Genomic DNA, 18,991 nt, shown 5'->3' with positions numbered 1-18,991 from the left:
GTAACTACAAGGGCAAAATGGTAATTTTAGCCCAACACTTACGAGCAATTTATAAAGGGTCATCGCATTGTTGACTGTTTATATCCAATGGACACAGAAATATATCTGTAGTGCGAAGAGTGTAGTTGTCGGTCTTTAGTGGAGTGATCGGTATTTAATGGATATTAGGTAATTTAATTAAAGAGTTAATTGATTATCCAAGTACTGCTTCAATCTACAGGTCCATGAGGTCCCCTCTATAGTTTAACAAGGATTATTGAGAATTAATTTTGGATTAATTTGAATTGTTCAAATTAATTGAGGAAATTAATTATATATGATATAATTAATATAACATATTCGATACATTATAATATAAAGTTTATTTTGGGAGAAATTAAATATTTGAATGTGATTCAAATATTAATTATATGGATGAGATTTATATAATTAAATTTAGTATAAATATGATTTATATTAAATATCATGTATTTTTTAGAGAAATAAAACTATAGGCTATATTGTATTTGATACAATATAATAACTATAGGTTATGTGTTATATTTGATATAACATATAGTTATATATACAATAAATTAGTTATTAAATATATAATATTATTAATAGCTATTATATACATAATTATTATTAATTAAATTAAATTTATTTTAATTTTAATTTAATTTTAGAATTAAAGTGAGAAGTTACAACTCCCCTAAGGTACGAGGAGTCCAGTTTTGATGCCTTCTTCGTCTTCTTCACAGAGTGTGTCTGAGAAGAGACCCTTCTGGTAATTTCAAAGAACACAAAGAAGAATTTTTTTTTTTTCAATTCCTAAGGAGAATACATTTGTGGTGGTGGTCATTTGGGATTTCAATTTTGTAGATCGATTTTTAGATAGAGAGTTCATGACTAAAGAAGAAATTACGTAACACCTTTTGGCTTCGAGGGTAAGTTGTTCTTTTCCCTAATTCCTTCTTTCAAAGCATGCTGTAATTTCTTGTTTAATGCATAATATTTATGTAAATTGTGATTCGGCAAAAATTGTAAAATTGGGACGGTCAACTTCACCGTTCCTTCAATTATCTTCTACTTCCAATTCAAGTCCCCAAATCCAATTAACTGCGTTTATCTTCCCAATTTAAAATTTCTAAATCCCTTTGATCCAAAAAATTTTAAATCTTATTATTTTCTTTATTTAATTTACTATCATATCTATTTTCTTTTTCAGATTTACTTCCAAACCTATTAATTATATCCCAATAAAATTTTAGCCATTTTAAACATTTTAGAATCTAATTAATTAACCATTTTATTTTTAATGTTGGAATCTAATCAATTAATTGTTGGGTTATTTTTTCTTATCTTCTTTGATTTTCAATTTGGGTTTTCTAGTATTTCAAGTCTTTTTAATGTTGAACTGTAGATCGAAATATATATAGTATGTATCACAAGTTACAGTATGTATATTTTAGTTTTTAAAAAATATTAATTTCATATTGCTATTTTTAAATGAAAAGAGAGGATTTCTTTTTTTTTTTTTTTTAATTTCTAGTTATGGGTAGTGTGTTATTCAAACTTCTAAAATTACATATATTGTATTTTCCTTTTGCAACTTTAAATTTGTAAGGATTCTGAATATTTAAAAAAAAAAGACTAAAATATGTTTTTTTTACTTTTTTTGAAAATTTCGAGAGAAGATATATCTAATTTTTAAATACAATCTTGTTTGTTAGGATTTTAGGCCTTTATTTTTTGAATTAGTTGGTTAGTGTCATCGGGTATTTTGGTATTAATAATTCTGAAACTCATTTTGATATTTTTCTAATTTTGAAACCATTTTCTCATTTTTCGAAATGAAACTTCTTATTTTGCTATTTTTTCTATTAGCACAAAATTTTATGAATTGGATTGGTCCATAAGTTCAAATAAACTAACCCAATCCAACTTAAACCAACCGAATTTATTATTAAATTTAAAAATTAATTTTTTTACTTACAATACTATATATATTGATTTTAATTTGATTTAATATCATGATTCTTTTAGATAATTTTTTCTCCAACTCCTTAAAATAATTTTTTTGCACTTTAATACAAATTCAAATTGAGTTGCTAATTTTAATTTAATATATGAAAGTAATTAAATAAAATTTTTCATACAAACATTTTAATTATTTTTACAACAAAAATTTACAAGTAACCCAAACTAACTCAATCCAAATATTTTATCATGGATTGGGTTTGGTACATTGTTTAATAAAGGTTATTTCGATTGAAAAAATCACAATCCGAATAATTGAATTAAGTCTAAAAAGTGTTTTTATAACCTAACCCAACTCAATGCACGAACACTCTACTCCCAAAGATTGTATTCTTATTACTTTACAAGATTACAATTCACACCATTTTTTTTTCACATTACACTATTTACTATATCGTGAAAACATGGTCATTCTTGCTCTCACTCCCTACTGAATCTCGCTCTCACTCCAACTTTTGCTCTCGTTGTCTAGCTAAAAAGGTTGACTCTCACTCTATATAGTAGAACACAACTTGTAGGGAGGCTTAATTAACATGTAGTGAGAGTTTTTATTTTTTTTATTTTTTCATTTTGTTTAAGATTATTTTAAATAAATCACTTTTATATGGGTAGATTTTAGTTTTCAACAAAATAGATTCTCAACTAAAAATCTTTTTATTTATATTTGAAAAATAAAATCTACAAGAAGTTGAAATTTCAACCGAATAATTACCATTTTCTTTTAATTTTACATTTAAAAAAAATTAGGTATTAAAAAGGAAAATTTTCAAACATAGAAAAATTGTTTGTTTTGCGGTCGTGAAGAGAGAGAAAGGAGGGAATTTCTGTTTTTAACTTAATTCCAAACTATATATATATATATATATACTCCTTTCCTTCTCCTTTTCCAATTCCAAAAATCCAAATCATTTTTTATTTTAAATTCATAATTCTGTTGGAAAAATAATTTCAAATCCATTATCCCAACAATTTAATTTAATTTTAATTATCTCCTCTAAATTATAAAAAATAAAATCCAGATCTCACAATTTTAATTCAATTTTTCAAATTAAATTAAAATTGTAGTCAATCTCGAATTCTCCCTAATTTAAAGCTTAAATTCCAAAATTCCTTCGCTGAAGCAAAAATTTTAAATTGAAATATTTGTTTACAATAACTCAATTTAACTTCAAAATGCAAAATAACACCTAAATAATTTAAGATAATTAAATTGAAAATTTTCCTCAAATTTTGAGTTGTTACATCTTCTCATTTACCAATGTTACATAACATCTTTTGTGAACTACATGTGAGAAGGAAGATAACTCTCTTCAAGCTCACGTTAACTTTCTTGTTAACTATAGGAGAGTTAACTTTTATATTTAATTTAATATTAAATTAAATCTAATTAAATTAAATTAAATTAAATGAATATTAATTAACCCAATTAATTAATAAAAATAAATTAGATATCATATATTTAATTAATGTCACGTTTGAATTATATTCAAATGTATTTCCTCCCATATAACTTATAATCTTAATATAAATCATAATTCTATTAAATTTAGCTTATAGTTGCATATGAATCTTATTCATATAAATAGTATTTGGATTTTATTTAAATATTTATCTCTTTCCTATAATAAAGTATAAGTTTGAATCTTATTCAAAAGTAACTTTATATTATAATGTATCTATATACATTATTTTGATTTTGATTGAATCTTATACAATTATTTCTCTTATTTAATTTGATTAATTCAAATTAATTCAAATTAAATTGATTCTTGTTTTATCCTTAGTGAGCTAGCAATGTGACCTTACGGACCTACAGATTAGAAACTTTAATAATATAAGATTAATAAATTAAACTCTTTAATTAATTAATCAACATTCATTTATGGTAGGTTACCCCACTAAAGACTCATAGCTGCACTCTTTGCACTATACATATATTTCTGTGTTCATATTTTTGTATTCATAGATATAATTAATCAACAATGAGTCGATCCTTCACGAATTGCTCGTAATTACAATTGAGTCAAATTACCATTTTATCCATGTAATGTCAGCACTTAAGGGAGCAATTCGTCTACTTACCCTAAAGAAGTAAATTTCATCTTGTGTAGCTATGTTTCTAGCTCCTTTTTCGGATAACCCCAAAATGGTAAGCTTATTAAGACGACGAATCTGGTCACTCTCACTCATACAGATTCATAGACATGAGTTCATAACTCATTCAAGATTGAAGCCAAGTACCTATGGTCGTCCTATGAAATGTTAATCTTTTCAATTAACAGTGTTATAAAGAGAGATTAATCATTTTGCAGTCTGGTATTGTACAAACTCTTTGTATAAGATACCCCTACTCGTATGTCTCCACATAAACGGACTAGTTATATCTCGATCGATCTAATTTTGATATTCTAGAGTGAGATAGAAAATAAACTGAAAGTTGAGAATAAATTAAAAAGAAGAGATAGAGAAATATTAAGGGAGAAGAAGGGAGAATCACCTAGTACTTCATACTACTTAAGCTCACAAATGAAAATGAGACAAGAGAGAGAAACTTAGTGCATGTTTGGGAATGATTTTATAATCGTCAAAAATTACTCTAAAAACACACCTTTAATCTCTTAAAATTAATTTAATATTAAATTCTACACATTTAAATGCAATTCTCATATCATCAAAATTAGTTTTAAGGATTCAAAACATATTTTTTATAAGAATTTTAAAAGTAACAAAAAGTGATTTTAACAATTTCATAATCACTCAAAAACATGTCCTAGTGATGATAATAAGAAAGAGAGAAGAAAGCTCACGGATGAGGAGGAGAAAAGCGAGAGGAGCTCAATGCTAAAGAGAAGAAACAGAAATAATAGGAGAAAAAAAAGAAAGATGAAAAACTAATGGAAAAATATTAATTTATACCTCTAAATTTTAAGAGTTGTACCGCTATCAATTAAAGGCACACTTAGCGACTAGCAATTATATTTAGAGAGGTCTAAGGAGCGGGGATGGGATGGCTTCCCCGTCCTCAGTCCCTCTACTCCATTTCATTCCCCATCTCTATAAAAATCCCCCGGAATCAAAGTGAGGATTACCCACGAAAAATTCCCCCCCCCCTTAAATGACTTAATATAGAAATTTTTTAATTAAATAGTTAAATTCTTCACTCATGTGTGACAAAAATATAATTAAAATGATTAATTTACATAAATTTTAAATATTACAATTACATATTCTAATTTTAGTTTAGTATATATTGTACTTAAAGAACTATATATATATATATATATATATTACAAGTTATCTCGCACTCTTGACAATTGTTTGGGTGAAATTTGTGTAGTAGAACACGACCTGTAGAGAAACTTTTTTTCATTTTGTTTAATATTATTTTAATTAAATCACTTTTATATTGGTAGATTTTATTTTTCAATAAAATAGATTCTCAACTATATTTTTATTTATATTTGATAAAATCTACAAGAAATTGAAATTTCAATACAAATAATTATTATTATTATTTCTTCTAATTTTACATTTAAAAAGTTTAGGTATTAAAAATTATTTGGATACAAAGATTTGAATAAATAAATAAAAATAAGGACATTTTATTTTTTTAGCACATTCTTTAGTTAAATTGACTATAAATTTAAAAGGCTTAACTTTATGGTAATCATACGTATCTCATTCTCATTCTTAATGGGAGTAAACAAAATCAATGAGTTTTCTATTACGATTCAACACATTCCCAATATATGTTAGTAACACATCATCAAAGTTATCTAATTACCGTTCCAACTCATTCCTTTTGCCTAATCCAATTATGATTGCACCCTAAATCCCAAACCGGTAGGTAAACGAGCCCTAAAATCTTAAACCAATAATTGTATCAATGAAAACCCTAAAATTTTGTAGGTGTATTAATTTAAACTCTCCATTTAGGAAAACATCACACGAGACTTATAATTATATCAATTAAGTCTTTATATTTTTATAAGTGAAGTAATTTTGACTATTCGTTAGAATTACCTTAGAGAATCGTGACTGATGTATGGATAATTTTTAAAGATAATCAAAATGAAATGTTTAAATTGATTCGCTTAGATATATTTAGAAGTTTAGTTAATATAAAGACATGAATAACCCCGTATACAATCCAAGTGATAAGCACTCATATTGTTTCCTTGCATAATTAATAATGCCGAGTCATGTCCTCATAGGCACTCACCCAACTCTCCTCGTAAGAGATTCTCTTTTGCCTTGAAAATAATATATTAATTTAGGTTCCCTCTTTTGTTTTTTATTTTAATTTTTTTTTTTTTGCTTGTTTCTTTTTCTTTGTTCAATGGTTTTTATCTTTCTTTTCTAAAAATACGAACATTTTTGTTAAAACTATAACAAGACTTCTAACAAATAGACATTAAAACAAAGAAATCAATGGTGAAAGTAGTTTTTATAAGATCTTAATTTTAAAAAATAAAAAATTAAATAGACTCGATTTAATAATCATTAATTTTTTAAAATTGAACTTATAAATAATACTTGTACCTTAGAGTTATAATGATATATTTTTTTATAAGTATTTTAAAAAATCAAACCAAGTTTTAAAAATGAAGGCATCGTTTGGTTACCATTTAGTATTTTATTTTTAGTTTTTAAAAGTTAAGTCTATAACACTTATTTCACCTCTAAAATTCTTGTTTTTTTTTTTATCTATTTGTTACCAATGTTTTAAAAAAAACTAAGCAAAAAATTGAAAAAAAGAGTTTTGAAAACTCGTTTTCAATTTTAGAATTGGTTAAGATTAGAACTTTTGTACTTAAAGTAAGATGCAATTCATTTAAAGAAATTTGAGAGAAAATAGACTTAAATTTAAAAAAACAAAGTGGTTTACCAAAGGGCCTTGATTTTTAGTTTTTTGTTTTTGAAAATTAAGCCTATAAACGCCCCCTTTTATCTTTAAATTTCTTGTTTGTTTTCTACTTTTTACTAATGTTTTCAAAACTAGACCAAAATTTGAAAACTAAGATTCATTTGATGACAATTTCATTTTTTGCTTTTAGTTTTTGAAAATTAACCTTTTCTTTTTTCTCTATTTCTTACCATAATTTGCATATTTCTTAAGTATAAGAGCTGAATTCTTAAGCAATTTTCAAAAGGAAAAACTATTTTTTTAAAAAATTATTTTTTTTAAATGTGGTTTTTTTTCTAAAATATAGGTAAAAAAAAGTTAACAAAGCAAGAAATTTAGAGATGGAAGAAGTGCTTATAGGCTTAATTTCCAAAAATAAAAAACCAAATAGTTGTCAAACAAGGTAAAAGTAGTTTTTAAAAAACTTTTTTTTTTTTTGGGGAAATTTGGCTAATATTTCAACTATTTTACTTAAAGAAGCCATAAATTATTGTAAGAAATTGAGAGAAAATAGATTAAATTTTCAAAAATAAAAGAACTAATGCTCCGTTGGTAACCATTTGGTTTTTAATTTTTAGTTTTTTGAAAATTAAACCTACAAACACCCCTATGACCCCTAAATTTCTTGCTTTCTTATCTATTTTTTACCCATGCTTTAAGAAACCAAACCAAAGTTTGAAAACTATTTTTTTTTTTTAGTTTGACTAAGAATTTAACTCTTGTATTAAAAAAAACCATGGTAAGAAAAGTGTGAAGAAATAAGCTTAATTTTCAAAAACCAAAACATAAAAACTCTGTCTAGTAACCATTTCGTTTTTTGTTTTTGGTTTTTGAAAGTAAGTCTATTTCTTTTCAATTTCTTACAATGATTTACATATTTCTTAAATACAATAGTTGAATTCTTAGCCAAATTTCAAAAAAGAAAAAAAAAAACAAGTTTTTTAAAACTATTTTTTTTAGTTTTCAAAATTTGGTTTGATTTTTTAAATCATTGAGAAAAAAGTAGATAACAAAATATAAATTTAAAGGTAGAAGTAGTATCTATAAACTTAATTTTCAAAAATAAAAAATAAAAAACCGAAATTGTTAATCGGAATAAAATAATTACCAAATCATGCGTAAAGAAATTAATTTTTAAAAAATTGTTTCTGTTTTTTAAATTTAACGGAAAATTCACATATTTGTTAAGAAAGAATGAAAACCATTATAGAAGGAAAACCAGCGTTAATTTAATAAACCAAATCGGTTGCGAAATTAATTTATTTATCCAACCCAACATTAAATTTTTATTAATTTATTTTGGTGGCCAAATCCAAATCTAAATCAGCAAAACCGCCGCTAGACAATAATGCACGCTACTTTATTATTTATCCAACAGAAACACTAACATAAAATATCGACCGTTAGATCCTCTCCAATCTTACATCAACCAGATCAAAACAATCCAACCGTCCAAAATCAAAGAGGACCCACCGCTCGTGTTAACCAAAACATTGTCCAGCTCCAGCTTTTGCTTGTAAACAGTCAAAATCTCTCGATACCGCTCGTGTGAGAGTGTGATCATCTTCATCTTCAATCGGCGCCGGAGAAAAATGTTGCAGTCTTCGATTTGGCGAGGTAAAATTCTTTGATTGTGAAGAAATTTGTTTCTTATTTTTGAATTGGTTAATGGAAGTTGCTTCTTGACTATGTTTGTGATCATGTTGCAGTGAAAAAATTGAGTCTTCTGAGACCTCAGATCTTTGCTCTTGGAAATTCTCGTTTCTCCACCTTTGCTGAACCGTCTTCCAAGCCTAATCCGCCGGTAAGGAAGCGGCTGTTTGTTTGGGGACTTAATTTCTTTTATCAGCTAATCTTCTTCTTTTGATGGTTGAGCGCTCGAGAGGCTAGCAACTTTGGATGCTAAGCGCGTTGCATTAATTTTTTATCTTCTTTTCTTTGATTAGAGCTTGGTGATTTATTGAGCTTGTGGTTTGAATGAGCAACTCTGCTTGCGGTTTTTGGTTTATGAGAAAATGGTAGGACAGAACGTGGACAGTCCAATTTATGCTTTGCTTTCTACTGTCCCCAACTTTGCTTAATTTTTTCGTTTGTAATTATTTATTTAAGAGAATGGCCTTCGTTGATTTAATTTCTTGTATTGAGACGGAATAGTTTGGAATCGTCTTCTTAACTTGGCGGTGTTTGGCCCCACCAAGGATGGAGAAAGTGAAGTTGTAAACTCCACTCTTCGTTCTTTGTTTGGCCTGAGGGGTTCGTGACTCAACTAAAAAAAAGTCAATTTTATGTCATATTAATTTATTACACTGTGGACTCTGGAGTCCACAGTTCACAGACTTCACAACTACACTCTTTGCCTGTTTGGCCAAGGAGTTGTGAAGTAGGAGTTGATAACTCCATTCCTTGTTTCGTCCAAGGAGTTTGTGGGTCCCACTACTAAAAAAATCACTTTTCTATCTTATTAACTCCTTACATTGTGAGTCCCAATAATTCACAGTTTCTTAGATTTCATAACTCCTTAGTCCTCACTATTTCACTCTTACCCCCAACACCACCTAAAGTTTAGGATTGCCCCCAAACACTCCCTCAAAGTTTAGGAATTACGCTGTAGGTTGGAAGAAAAGGGAAACGCACCTGTACGTTTTCTTTAGCTTAATCACCAGTGTAGTTTGCCTTTCAATTCATGACTAAAATATCATGTATAATGTCAGTGCATACTTGTTTCATCTAACATTGTTATGGAAGACTGATGTATACTTTATCTACGCAAGCCTTTCTTCATTTATAATCTTCAACTGTCTGTTGATGAAATTTCTCCCTTTATTTGTTTTATCAACTAAAACTGATTCAGAATTGTCAATTGTGGCATTTTGTTAATAACATTTATCTCTATCATATGTTGTATTTCTCTCGTTGATTTCATCTCTTTTATCCTTTTGTTTTGTACCAGAGGGTTCCAAATCTCATAGGAGGGACTTTTGTTGATTCTCGATCCTCAGCATTCATAGATGTCATAAACCCAGTGAGTTACCACCTCATTTTTATGTTCTCTTTTCTATTTCATATTTGAGAAAGTTAAGTTCCTTTTGATATGGGTAAGGAAATGTGCTTTCTGTTATTAGGCAACACAAGAAGTTGTTTCTCAAGTTCCATTGACCACAAATGATGAATTTAAAGCTGCAGTGTCTGCAGCAAAGCAGGCTTTTCCTGCATGGCGTAATACTCCAGTTACAACTCGTCAACGAATTATGTTCAAGCTTCAAGAACTTATTAGGCGAGATATAGTATGTTTGTAGGACTTTATTTATTTATGTTTCATTTAAAGGAATATTCTAAATTCACTATAAAAAAAGGATTTTTCCTGTCTTTTCAGGACAAACTTGCTCTAAATATTACCACAGAACAAGGAAAAACGTTAAAGGATGCACATGGAGATGTATTCCGTGGGCTAGGTTATAATCCTTTAGTTCCTTCCTCTCCCTGTCTATGCTTGTGTTTATGTGATGGAAAATTCATTTTGTCGTATGACCTGAGATGTTTAAGAGCAAATTGAAATGGCATATATTATGTAGAGGTTGTGGAACATGCATGTGGAATGGCATCTCTGCAAATGGGGGAGTATGTCTCTAATGTGTCACATGGAATTGATACCTACAGCATCAGAGAGCCTCTTGGTGTTTGTGCTGGGATTTGTCCGTTCAACTTTCCAGCCATGATCCCCCTATGGGTTAGCCTGTTATCTTTCACTGTCATTCCAGTGGTCATAATTTCAGCAGTAGAGAATTAGTTTGTTTTCTCAAAGGCATGCCATTATCTACTTCATTTGTGGTCTAAAAACTTGCTCTGCTATGAAAGATTTTTATCCCCCAAAAATAATTTTAGAACTATTTTCTTCATTCCTTGCTGATGTTATTCCTCCAGTAACCTTTACTTTTTCTTATGATATTAGACTGACACTTCCCTTGGATAATCCACTGCAGATGTTCCCAATTGCTGTTACATGTGGGAATACCTTTGTTTTGAAGCCTTCAGAAAAAGATCCAGGTGACCATTGTTTTTTAATTATTCCCCAAATGTCTTTATATGAACTTGGTTTCTTTCCCTTATTATTTTTCGTATTAAATTAAATATATATACACATATATAGATAGACAGATATATATGTGTATATATATTTAATTTAAAGAATATTAGATATCCTGGCTTTGACCTAGTAGGGATCTCTTATGGAGATTTATGTTTGGCTTGGGGACACACACTTTCAACGACTGAATAGTGAATAGCTGCCTTTAGCTTTAAATATATATTTGCAAGTTAATTGACGTATATCATGGTGGAGATCATCCCCATTTCTATGATTTTTTTATATTTGAAAGATGTAAATTATTCCCGTCATATCAGTGTTCTTCAAACTTTCCTGCTTTTTCAGGGGCTTCTATAATCCTTGCAGAGTTAGCAATGGAGGCTGGATTGCCTGATGGTGTCCTAAATGTGGTTCATGGTACTAATGTGAGTTATTAATCTATCTTCTTTTTGGATTGTTGGGTGGCATGGATAATATTGACTCCTTGATTGATCTATCTACTAATGAATCCTAGATTTGCAAGTGCAATGAAGGAAAATATTGATTGGTACTGCTATTATTTTTAGCATTATTATTTTGTCACATGGTATTCTAAAGTGCTTGCAAGCCTAGAACTCAATTATTAGATGCTGGAACCATACCCATTAGATTCAACTGCTATCTTGAATGTTTTGGCTGTCAGTTGATTTGATTGCAGCCTCAACTGCTATCTTAAATGTGTTGGCTATCAGTTGATTTGATTGCAGCTTCAACAAAATGTTATTTTAATTGTTGTAATTTTTCTTCAGGATGTTGTTAATGCCATTTGTGATGATGAAGATATAAAAGCAATATCATTTGTCGGTTCAAACATTGTAAGTTATCTTAACTGAAAGAATTTATTCTTCACGGAGTTGGCAATTTCAATACATTCTAGATTCATTTCTACAAGTGGTTCTTACTGCTAAGATTCTATTATAGGACAGTAGGTCCTTTCCACTTTCTGTTTAGAGAACCCCGAATTATTAATTTGGATATTTCTTCATGTGGCGACTGGAGTTTTACAAGTTATTTATTTGATGAACATCCTACTGCAGTAGAACCTCACTGTTCTTTACCTTCTGCCATTGGTACAAAGTGCTTTAAGTTTAGCTTTGTGGTTCTAGCTGGATTGGTTGCAATATTAAATTTAGTTTTGGACTGTGTTGAGCAATTGCGTTTATTGATTGTCTTTCTTGTCCCATGGGAAGTTCTCTTTGGAAAAAATATAGAATTGTTGAGCACAAACCAGAGATGAGCTTTTGGATACTATTAGTGTTTTTATTTTCTTTTTTTATTTTTGAAATTCTTGGTGTAGTGTATAATTTTTACTTTGTTTTGTAATGACATCTTTTCGACTAATGCCAATTGGAGCAGTTTTTTTAATAACTTTTCGCGTTGGATTTTCCCTTTATCTTGTGCTATTTTCACTTCTAAGAGAAATCTTTGTTTCTTTCAAACAAAAGGAAAAAAAAAAAAAAGAAGACAAAAGATAAAGATAAAGAAAAAGGAAAAAAAAAAAAGAATAAGAAAAATTGCCAACTTGAGCATAACTCCACTCGTTTAGGCATATACCCTCGACCAAGAGGTCAAGGTTCGATTCTCTCAACTCCACAAGAAATCGCGACATGTTTGGTCTGTCAAGGTAATTTGACCTTTTTTTTCCTTAAATGTGAAAGGCGGGCATGCATATATATTCAAGGGGATCAGCTAAAGGAAAACGTGTTCAGGCAAGTAAACCCAGGCTAAAATTTTAGGATACTTTTAGAACTTTGCTTGTTTTTGAAACTGCTAATTATTTGAGTGACTGTGTGATTGTTTCAGTCCAATATGGGTGCAAAAAATCATGCAATTGTCTTGCCCGATGCCAGCACTGATGCTACTTTGAATGCTTTGGTTGCTGCTGGTTTTGGTGCTGCTGGACAAAGATGCATGGCCCTTAGTACAGTTGTCTTTGTTGGAGACTCCAAATTGTGGTATTATTCCTATTTTTGGAATTTTCAAATTATTTTAGCATACAACCCCTCTATTTATATTGCTTTTATGTTCATGTTTTTATGGGTAAAGAGTTCTTTTTCATTTGGAATCTTACTATTTTGAATTCATGTAATGCAATTTGTATCTTGAATGTTGTTTACTTCTTTCAGTTGTAAGCGATTGCTTAGACTTTTTTAATGGTTAGGAAAATTCTGAGGCAATTAAACGTTGATCTTATAAAGCCTGAAATGTAGAGTTTTCTTTTTGGAAACTTCATATTAATACTCTTCTCCCAATTATTAATTCCAGTGCCTGGAGAAAGTAATCTTTAGCATTATGAGATTCGACAGTTTGGGATCATCAAATTTGTGTTCTATTTGGAATTTCAATAAATGTTTATCGAAACATATGGTGAAAATAAAATTTGGATGGAGTACAATCTTCTGGAATTGAATGCGCACACACTTTCATTCCTCTTTGTTTTTTTTTTTAAATTTGCAGATACCATAACAATTACATGGTTTTTGTACTTTGGGGTATATTTGTACTGCATCTGTTCTGAAAAATATTTTTAGATTGCAGCCATAATACTTTGTTTATCACGAAAAGAATTATAAACTTTTTCCAGGGAGGAAAAACTTGTAGAACGTGCCAAAACACTGAAGGTAAACTCTGGAACAGAACCTGATGCAGATCTTGGTCCAGTAATTAGCAAGCAGGTACTCATAATTTTTTTCCCTACAATTTAAACTTCTCTTTTTCATATTTGATTATGCCCTGGAACGTCCCTCAGTGGTATCTATTCGATGGTTAAAATATTTCCTTGCTTCACAGGCAAAGGATAGGATTCACAGATTGGTTCAGTCTGGCATCGATAGTGGAGCCAGGCTACTGCTAGATGGGAGAAATATAGTGGTATCTTGTTACTTTTCATATTGCAGTACCATCATTTTTCCTGCCGGTATTTGATAGATTAGTGTAATTTATCTGTGCTCCATGTTTCGTCATGAATAATGTCTTTCCCTGCAAGTGGCATCATATGCTATCTTCTTGAGGAGTAATTGAATTTTGTTGTAATACAAAATGTAGTCAAGTGCATAAAGAGATTTAGTAGGCAGAGATGGTATTTCCAAAATTGAAGGCTTAACAAGATAAGCCTTCAATCTATTTATTTATCAACAAGGGAATAGCCAAGAGAAGAACTATAGAGCTTCCAACCTCTCCTAACTCTTGAAATGCACCCAACATTAGGGACTGAAGGATATATTTAACCTCAATTAATCGGTTGAATTATCTTTCAATAGTTTCTCCAAACATACTTATCTCTTACAATTGTTCCTATACATACGCATTATGTTTCATAACTTCTTCACGAAATTTCACTCTCATTATTCTCTCTCAACTGTTTGTTTGTATGTTTATAAGGAAATTTATAATCTCTGCTATGTTAACATAATGAAACATTGTGAAACAAAGAAGATTCTCTGGGCTAATATCCCTTGGGAGGTAACACTGCAAAGAATAAAAAGTTCACAACAATGTAAATGAATGTTCCCTAAGCATATTGTCTGTCTTTGACACAATTCAGATTGCTGAAAGAAGAAAAATGGGGTTTTTTTCTGTGGATTTTCCGATGAGTTCTAATCCCCTTCCGAAGTGGTGTTATAACAGACTCAATGTTATATCAGTATCTGCATCATGTTGATCGTCATGCATGATTGTAATGTAGGTCCCTGGATACGAGTATGGAAATTTTATTGGACCTACTATCTTAACAGATGTGACGCCGGACATGGAGTGCTACAAGGTATTTCTTTTATCTTATTCTGAGTGAAACATGTATAATAATCCTGAACGTCGGACTAAACTTGGAAAACTTATGTCTTACCCTTTCCAGGAAGAAATATTTGGCCCAGTTCTGCTTTGCATGCAGGTATGCTTGTCATATATTATCTGTCTGATTCTTCGATCTGTTCAAAAAAAATATTGTTACATATCATTCTTTATTGTTCCATCAGGCTGAAAGTTTAGAGGAGGCCATTAGCATCGTTAACGGAAATAGGTACTGATTGTTTATTATTCCTTTTATTGTCATAGCAACTACTCCTTTCTCCATTGTCTTACAATCTTCATGAAATATGTTTGTACAGGTATGGCAATGGAGCTTCCATATTCACCACATCTGGGATAGCGGCGAGGAAGTTTCAAACAGATATTGAAGCTGGACAGGTAACAGTAACACGCATCGTGGGAAAGAAAATGCGTCTTGTACCTATTTATATATGTACACTCACGTGCACACACATGTAATCGGTATGAAGGCCAAATTCCTTAAATTATGCTCCTAGCCAACCCCTCACTAATCTTCGAAGAGGCTTTTTCCAATCCTCAAAGAAATAAAGTGAGTTTTGAGTTAAGTTTTTATCTAGAGCTTCAAGCCCATTACTTTGGAGGGTATCTTCAAACATTTCAGCCCTTGTCATGCGTTCTTGGAGAACAAGAAAATACTCTTTTTCTAAAGATAGATTTGCATGTTAGTCATGTTCATGAAGAATGAAAAAGAATTATATCCGGAAAGGATGTATGTAGGTTAAACTCTTTGCCTTCGTGTGTCATGTAAATTATATAATCTTAAAACTTCCCTTCCGTTTTAAGGATTAGAAGCCAATAGTATTTGCAAGTTCTTGGTAATCTCTAATTTATGTATAAATGAAGTACATCTCAAAATTACTTTTGAATCTTTAGGTTGGGATCAACGTTCCGATTCCAGTTCCGTTGCCCTTCTTCTCGTTCACCGGCTCCAAGGCATCTTTTGCTGGGGATCTCAATTTTTATGGTAAGCTTTTGATTTAAACTTATTTCAGTTCCTGATCTTTTGCCTTTATTCTTCTTTAGTCCATGAAACACTCTTCACTTTCCTAGATATTTATTTTCTTCCTTTATCATTAAGTCATTCACTTTCATGCTCAATACGAAAGTCGAAGATTAAAATAGAATAAGTGAAAGAATAATAAAAAATGAAATAAATGTAAAATGAACCATCCTGGATTGGTTTAGTGGTCAACAAGTGCCATTGTTATGATAAAGGACTTTGAGGAAATGTGTTCAATCCATGGTGGCCACCTTCCTAGGATTTATGTTAAATTATAACAAATACCCTCAAACTTTTCTATTTGTTCCAAAAATACCTCTATACTTTCAAAAGTTGCAATATTACCTCTCAATTTTCATAAATATTTCAAAACTACTTTGGAATAAAAGTCCTTTGGAATTTCAAACAAAACTCGATGCTAAAGTTGTGTGGCAATAGCTTGAACCGATATCGTGATCTAAATTTTTATTTTAGGTCACTACTACACAATTTCATATATCAATTTTTTATCCAAAGTTCTGAAGAATTTCTATTCCAATAGTATTTTTAAAACATTTATGAAAGTAGAGTAATATATAAGAAGCACAGACAATTTAGTTTAGATAGCATGTCCATATTGGACACGTGTTGGACACTTATCGGACTTTTGTTAGAGCAATAGATGTATTAAAAATGCTAATTGTACTAGGACCAACATTTGTGTACATGCATCAAATACTTGTAATATAACTAAGTTGACACATATATGACAAAAATAATAAAATTTAAGAGCAAAATACATCAAACTAATTCTTTAAGCATATAAGTGAGTAAACTTATTGACTTTGAATTTTCTTCTTGTTTAAAAATGATATAAATTTTAAAAAACGTATGTTTCAATAAATATGTCGTTGTATTTGTATCCTAAATTTTTTTTAAAAATGGTGTGTTGCCATGCTCATGTTCTATCGTATCCATGTCTCATATCCGTATCTATCCTTCGTTAATATTGCAATTTTTGAAAGTATAGGAATGTTTTTGAAACAATGACAAAGTTTAATAACATTTTTTTTTTTTAATTTAACCTAGGATTCAATATCCTACCAGTTTTATGGCACCCAAATACTATAGAGGTTAGGAGGGTTGTTTCGTGAGATTAGTTGGAGGCACATGCAAGCTAGTCTGGATACACACATATTAAAAAAAAAAAAAAAAAAGAGAAATAAATGAGTAAATGAACAAGTTCGGAGGCAAGATAGGATTTAAATGTTAAACCTTTGTTTTGGTTATTGGGATTAAGAGATTCTGCTATGGAAACAGGCAAGGCTGGAGTCAACTTCTTCACACAGATCAAAACAGTGACACAACAATGGAAAGACTCAGCTGGGGGAACTACAGTCAACCTTGCAATGCCAACCTCTTTGAAGTCATAGGTTACCTTTCAACTTATTGTAATCACTCTTAAATAAACTTTATGCAGCTATTTTCAGTGCACATATAAATAAATACTTTTTTTTTTCCCACTTCCTTTTTCTTTTGGCAGTCTTTTCTCTTAACTTTTCAATTAGTCTGACAGTCTTTTCTCTTAATTTTTCCATAGTCCAATTAGTCCAGCTCTTGCAGTCTATCAATGATAGAGTCTATGAGTGATATGAGTCAATAAGCGATATAGTCTATCAGTCTATCAATAATACAATCCATGGGTGATAGAAGTCTATAAGCGATATAGTCTATCAATTGATAGATTCATTCCCGTGATAGACTTTTATCACTAATAATAAAATCTATCACTTATAGAATATCATTGATAGACTGGTATCAACAGTAGAGTCTATCAATGATACTCTATCACGGGTAGACTCTATAAATGATATGAAGTATCATTAATAGATCTATTAATGATTAGGGTCTATGACTTATAGGCTTAGATAATTTGGAGGTTATTAATGATAGTCAATGATAGATTTTACATAGCATATAGAAATATCACTTATATAGAAGGTTACTTGTAGACTTTTATTATGTAATTTTAAAGATTCAATTACTTTGAATATTATGTTGAGCTATCAATGTTAGAGATAGAGAAAACAAAATTGGAGGAAGAAAGTGAGAAAATGGAAAAAGAAAAAGGAAAAATATTTGTTTGACATCTATCAGTGATAGAAGAGATGGGAATATATGTTACTTGTGCATAGTGATTGAATTCTATTAATCATAATAGTCTATCATTGATAGACTTAGGTTTTTAATTATGAGAAAATCTAGTACAATGATAGAAGCCAACACAAGCATAGTTCAATTTATATTAAGACATGGACTTTTGATTTAAAAAGTTAAGAGTTGTGCTAAAATCCTATAATGGTAAACCCCAACAAATAGAGAGGGGAAAGGATCTTGTAAAGAAAGAAAAGTCAATAAAAACCAGTTGAATGTTGTATGAAATTAAAAAATGACAGAAGTAGAGTTCTAATATTAATAAAGAATGAGAAGCAAGATGGAACAAAAACAACATAATAGAAAGAAAAAAAATGTATATATAATAGGAAAAAAATAAATAAGGAGATTTGAGAAAATAGTTATGTTTGCAATTCTTGCTAAACACTTAAATATTAGTGTTAAAAGTGTTGTTCATTGTAATTATCCAATCCAAAAACATATTCTTACAGTTTTGATGAGGATTAAAATCTTTATTGCATCATTATCTTCTCATATATCTTTGAAACTTGATTCAAACCTAGAGGCCTTATTTGGTTCGATTGATATGTGTGAACTCCTCTCAGCTCACGACCTCTCCAATCGACGACTATTCTTTCTGGCCCAATCTTCGCCTTCTATTCAACTGTCTCGAGTCCCACTCTCTTTGGTTAAAAACTAAGATCATATGAGATTACTTAGGTTCCGTTTGGTAATCATTTTGTTTTTAAAAATTGAGCTTCTATACACTATTTTCACCTTCAAATTTCTTCATTTGTTAAAAATCCGTTTGATAACCTTTAGTTTTTTGTTTATGTTTTTTAGAATTAAACCTCTATTTTATCCATATTTCTTAGAATGATTTGCATTATACAATGGTTGAATTCTTAGCCAAATTCCAAAAACAAAAACAATTTTTTGAAAGCTACTTAGTTCTCAA

At 29.8% G+C, this 18,991-nt stretch overlaps 1 protein-coding gene across 1 annotated transcript; it reads left to right on the top strand.

Annotated features, from left to right (window-relative positions):
* The first annotated feature begins 8,389 nt into the window (after positions 1-8,389).
* On the top strand, positions 8,390-17,381 carry LOC120078218 (methylmalonate-semialdehyde dehydrogenase [acylating], mitochondrial). Its single transcript, XM_039032443.1, has 19 exons — positions 8,390-8,545; positions 8,638-8,732; positions 9,879-9,950; positions 10,051-10,212; positions 10,302-10,380; positions 10,501-10,655; positions 10,909-10,972; positions 11,358-11,437; positions 11,801-11,866; positions 12,710-12,760; positions 12,855-13,006; positions 13,636-13,726; positions 13,842-13,922; positions 14,737-14,814; positions 14,905-14,940; positions 15,026-15,069; positions 15,158-15,236; positions 15,753-15,843; positions 17,179-17,381. Exons 1-19 carry the CDS (start codon positions 8,521-8,523, stop codon positions 17,289-17,291), a joined length of 1,614 nt encoding a protein of 537 aa, XP_038888371.1. The 5' UTR covers positions 8,390-8,520; the 3' UTR covers positions 17,292-17,381.
* The last annotated feature ends 1,610 nt before the right edge of the window (positions 17,382-18,991 follow it).

Source organism: Benincasa hispida, chromosome 5, assembly GCF_009727055.1.
Source record: "Benincasa hispida cultivar B227 chromosome 5, ASM972705v1, whole genome shotgun sequence".
NCBI lineage: Eukaryota > Viridiplantae > Streptophyta > Magnoliopsida > Cucurbitales > Cucurbitaceae > Benincasa > Benincasa hispida.
The sequence above is the reverse complement of the archived record's forward strand: the minus strand, read 5'-3'. Positions and strand labels throughout refer to the sequence as shown.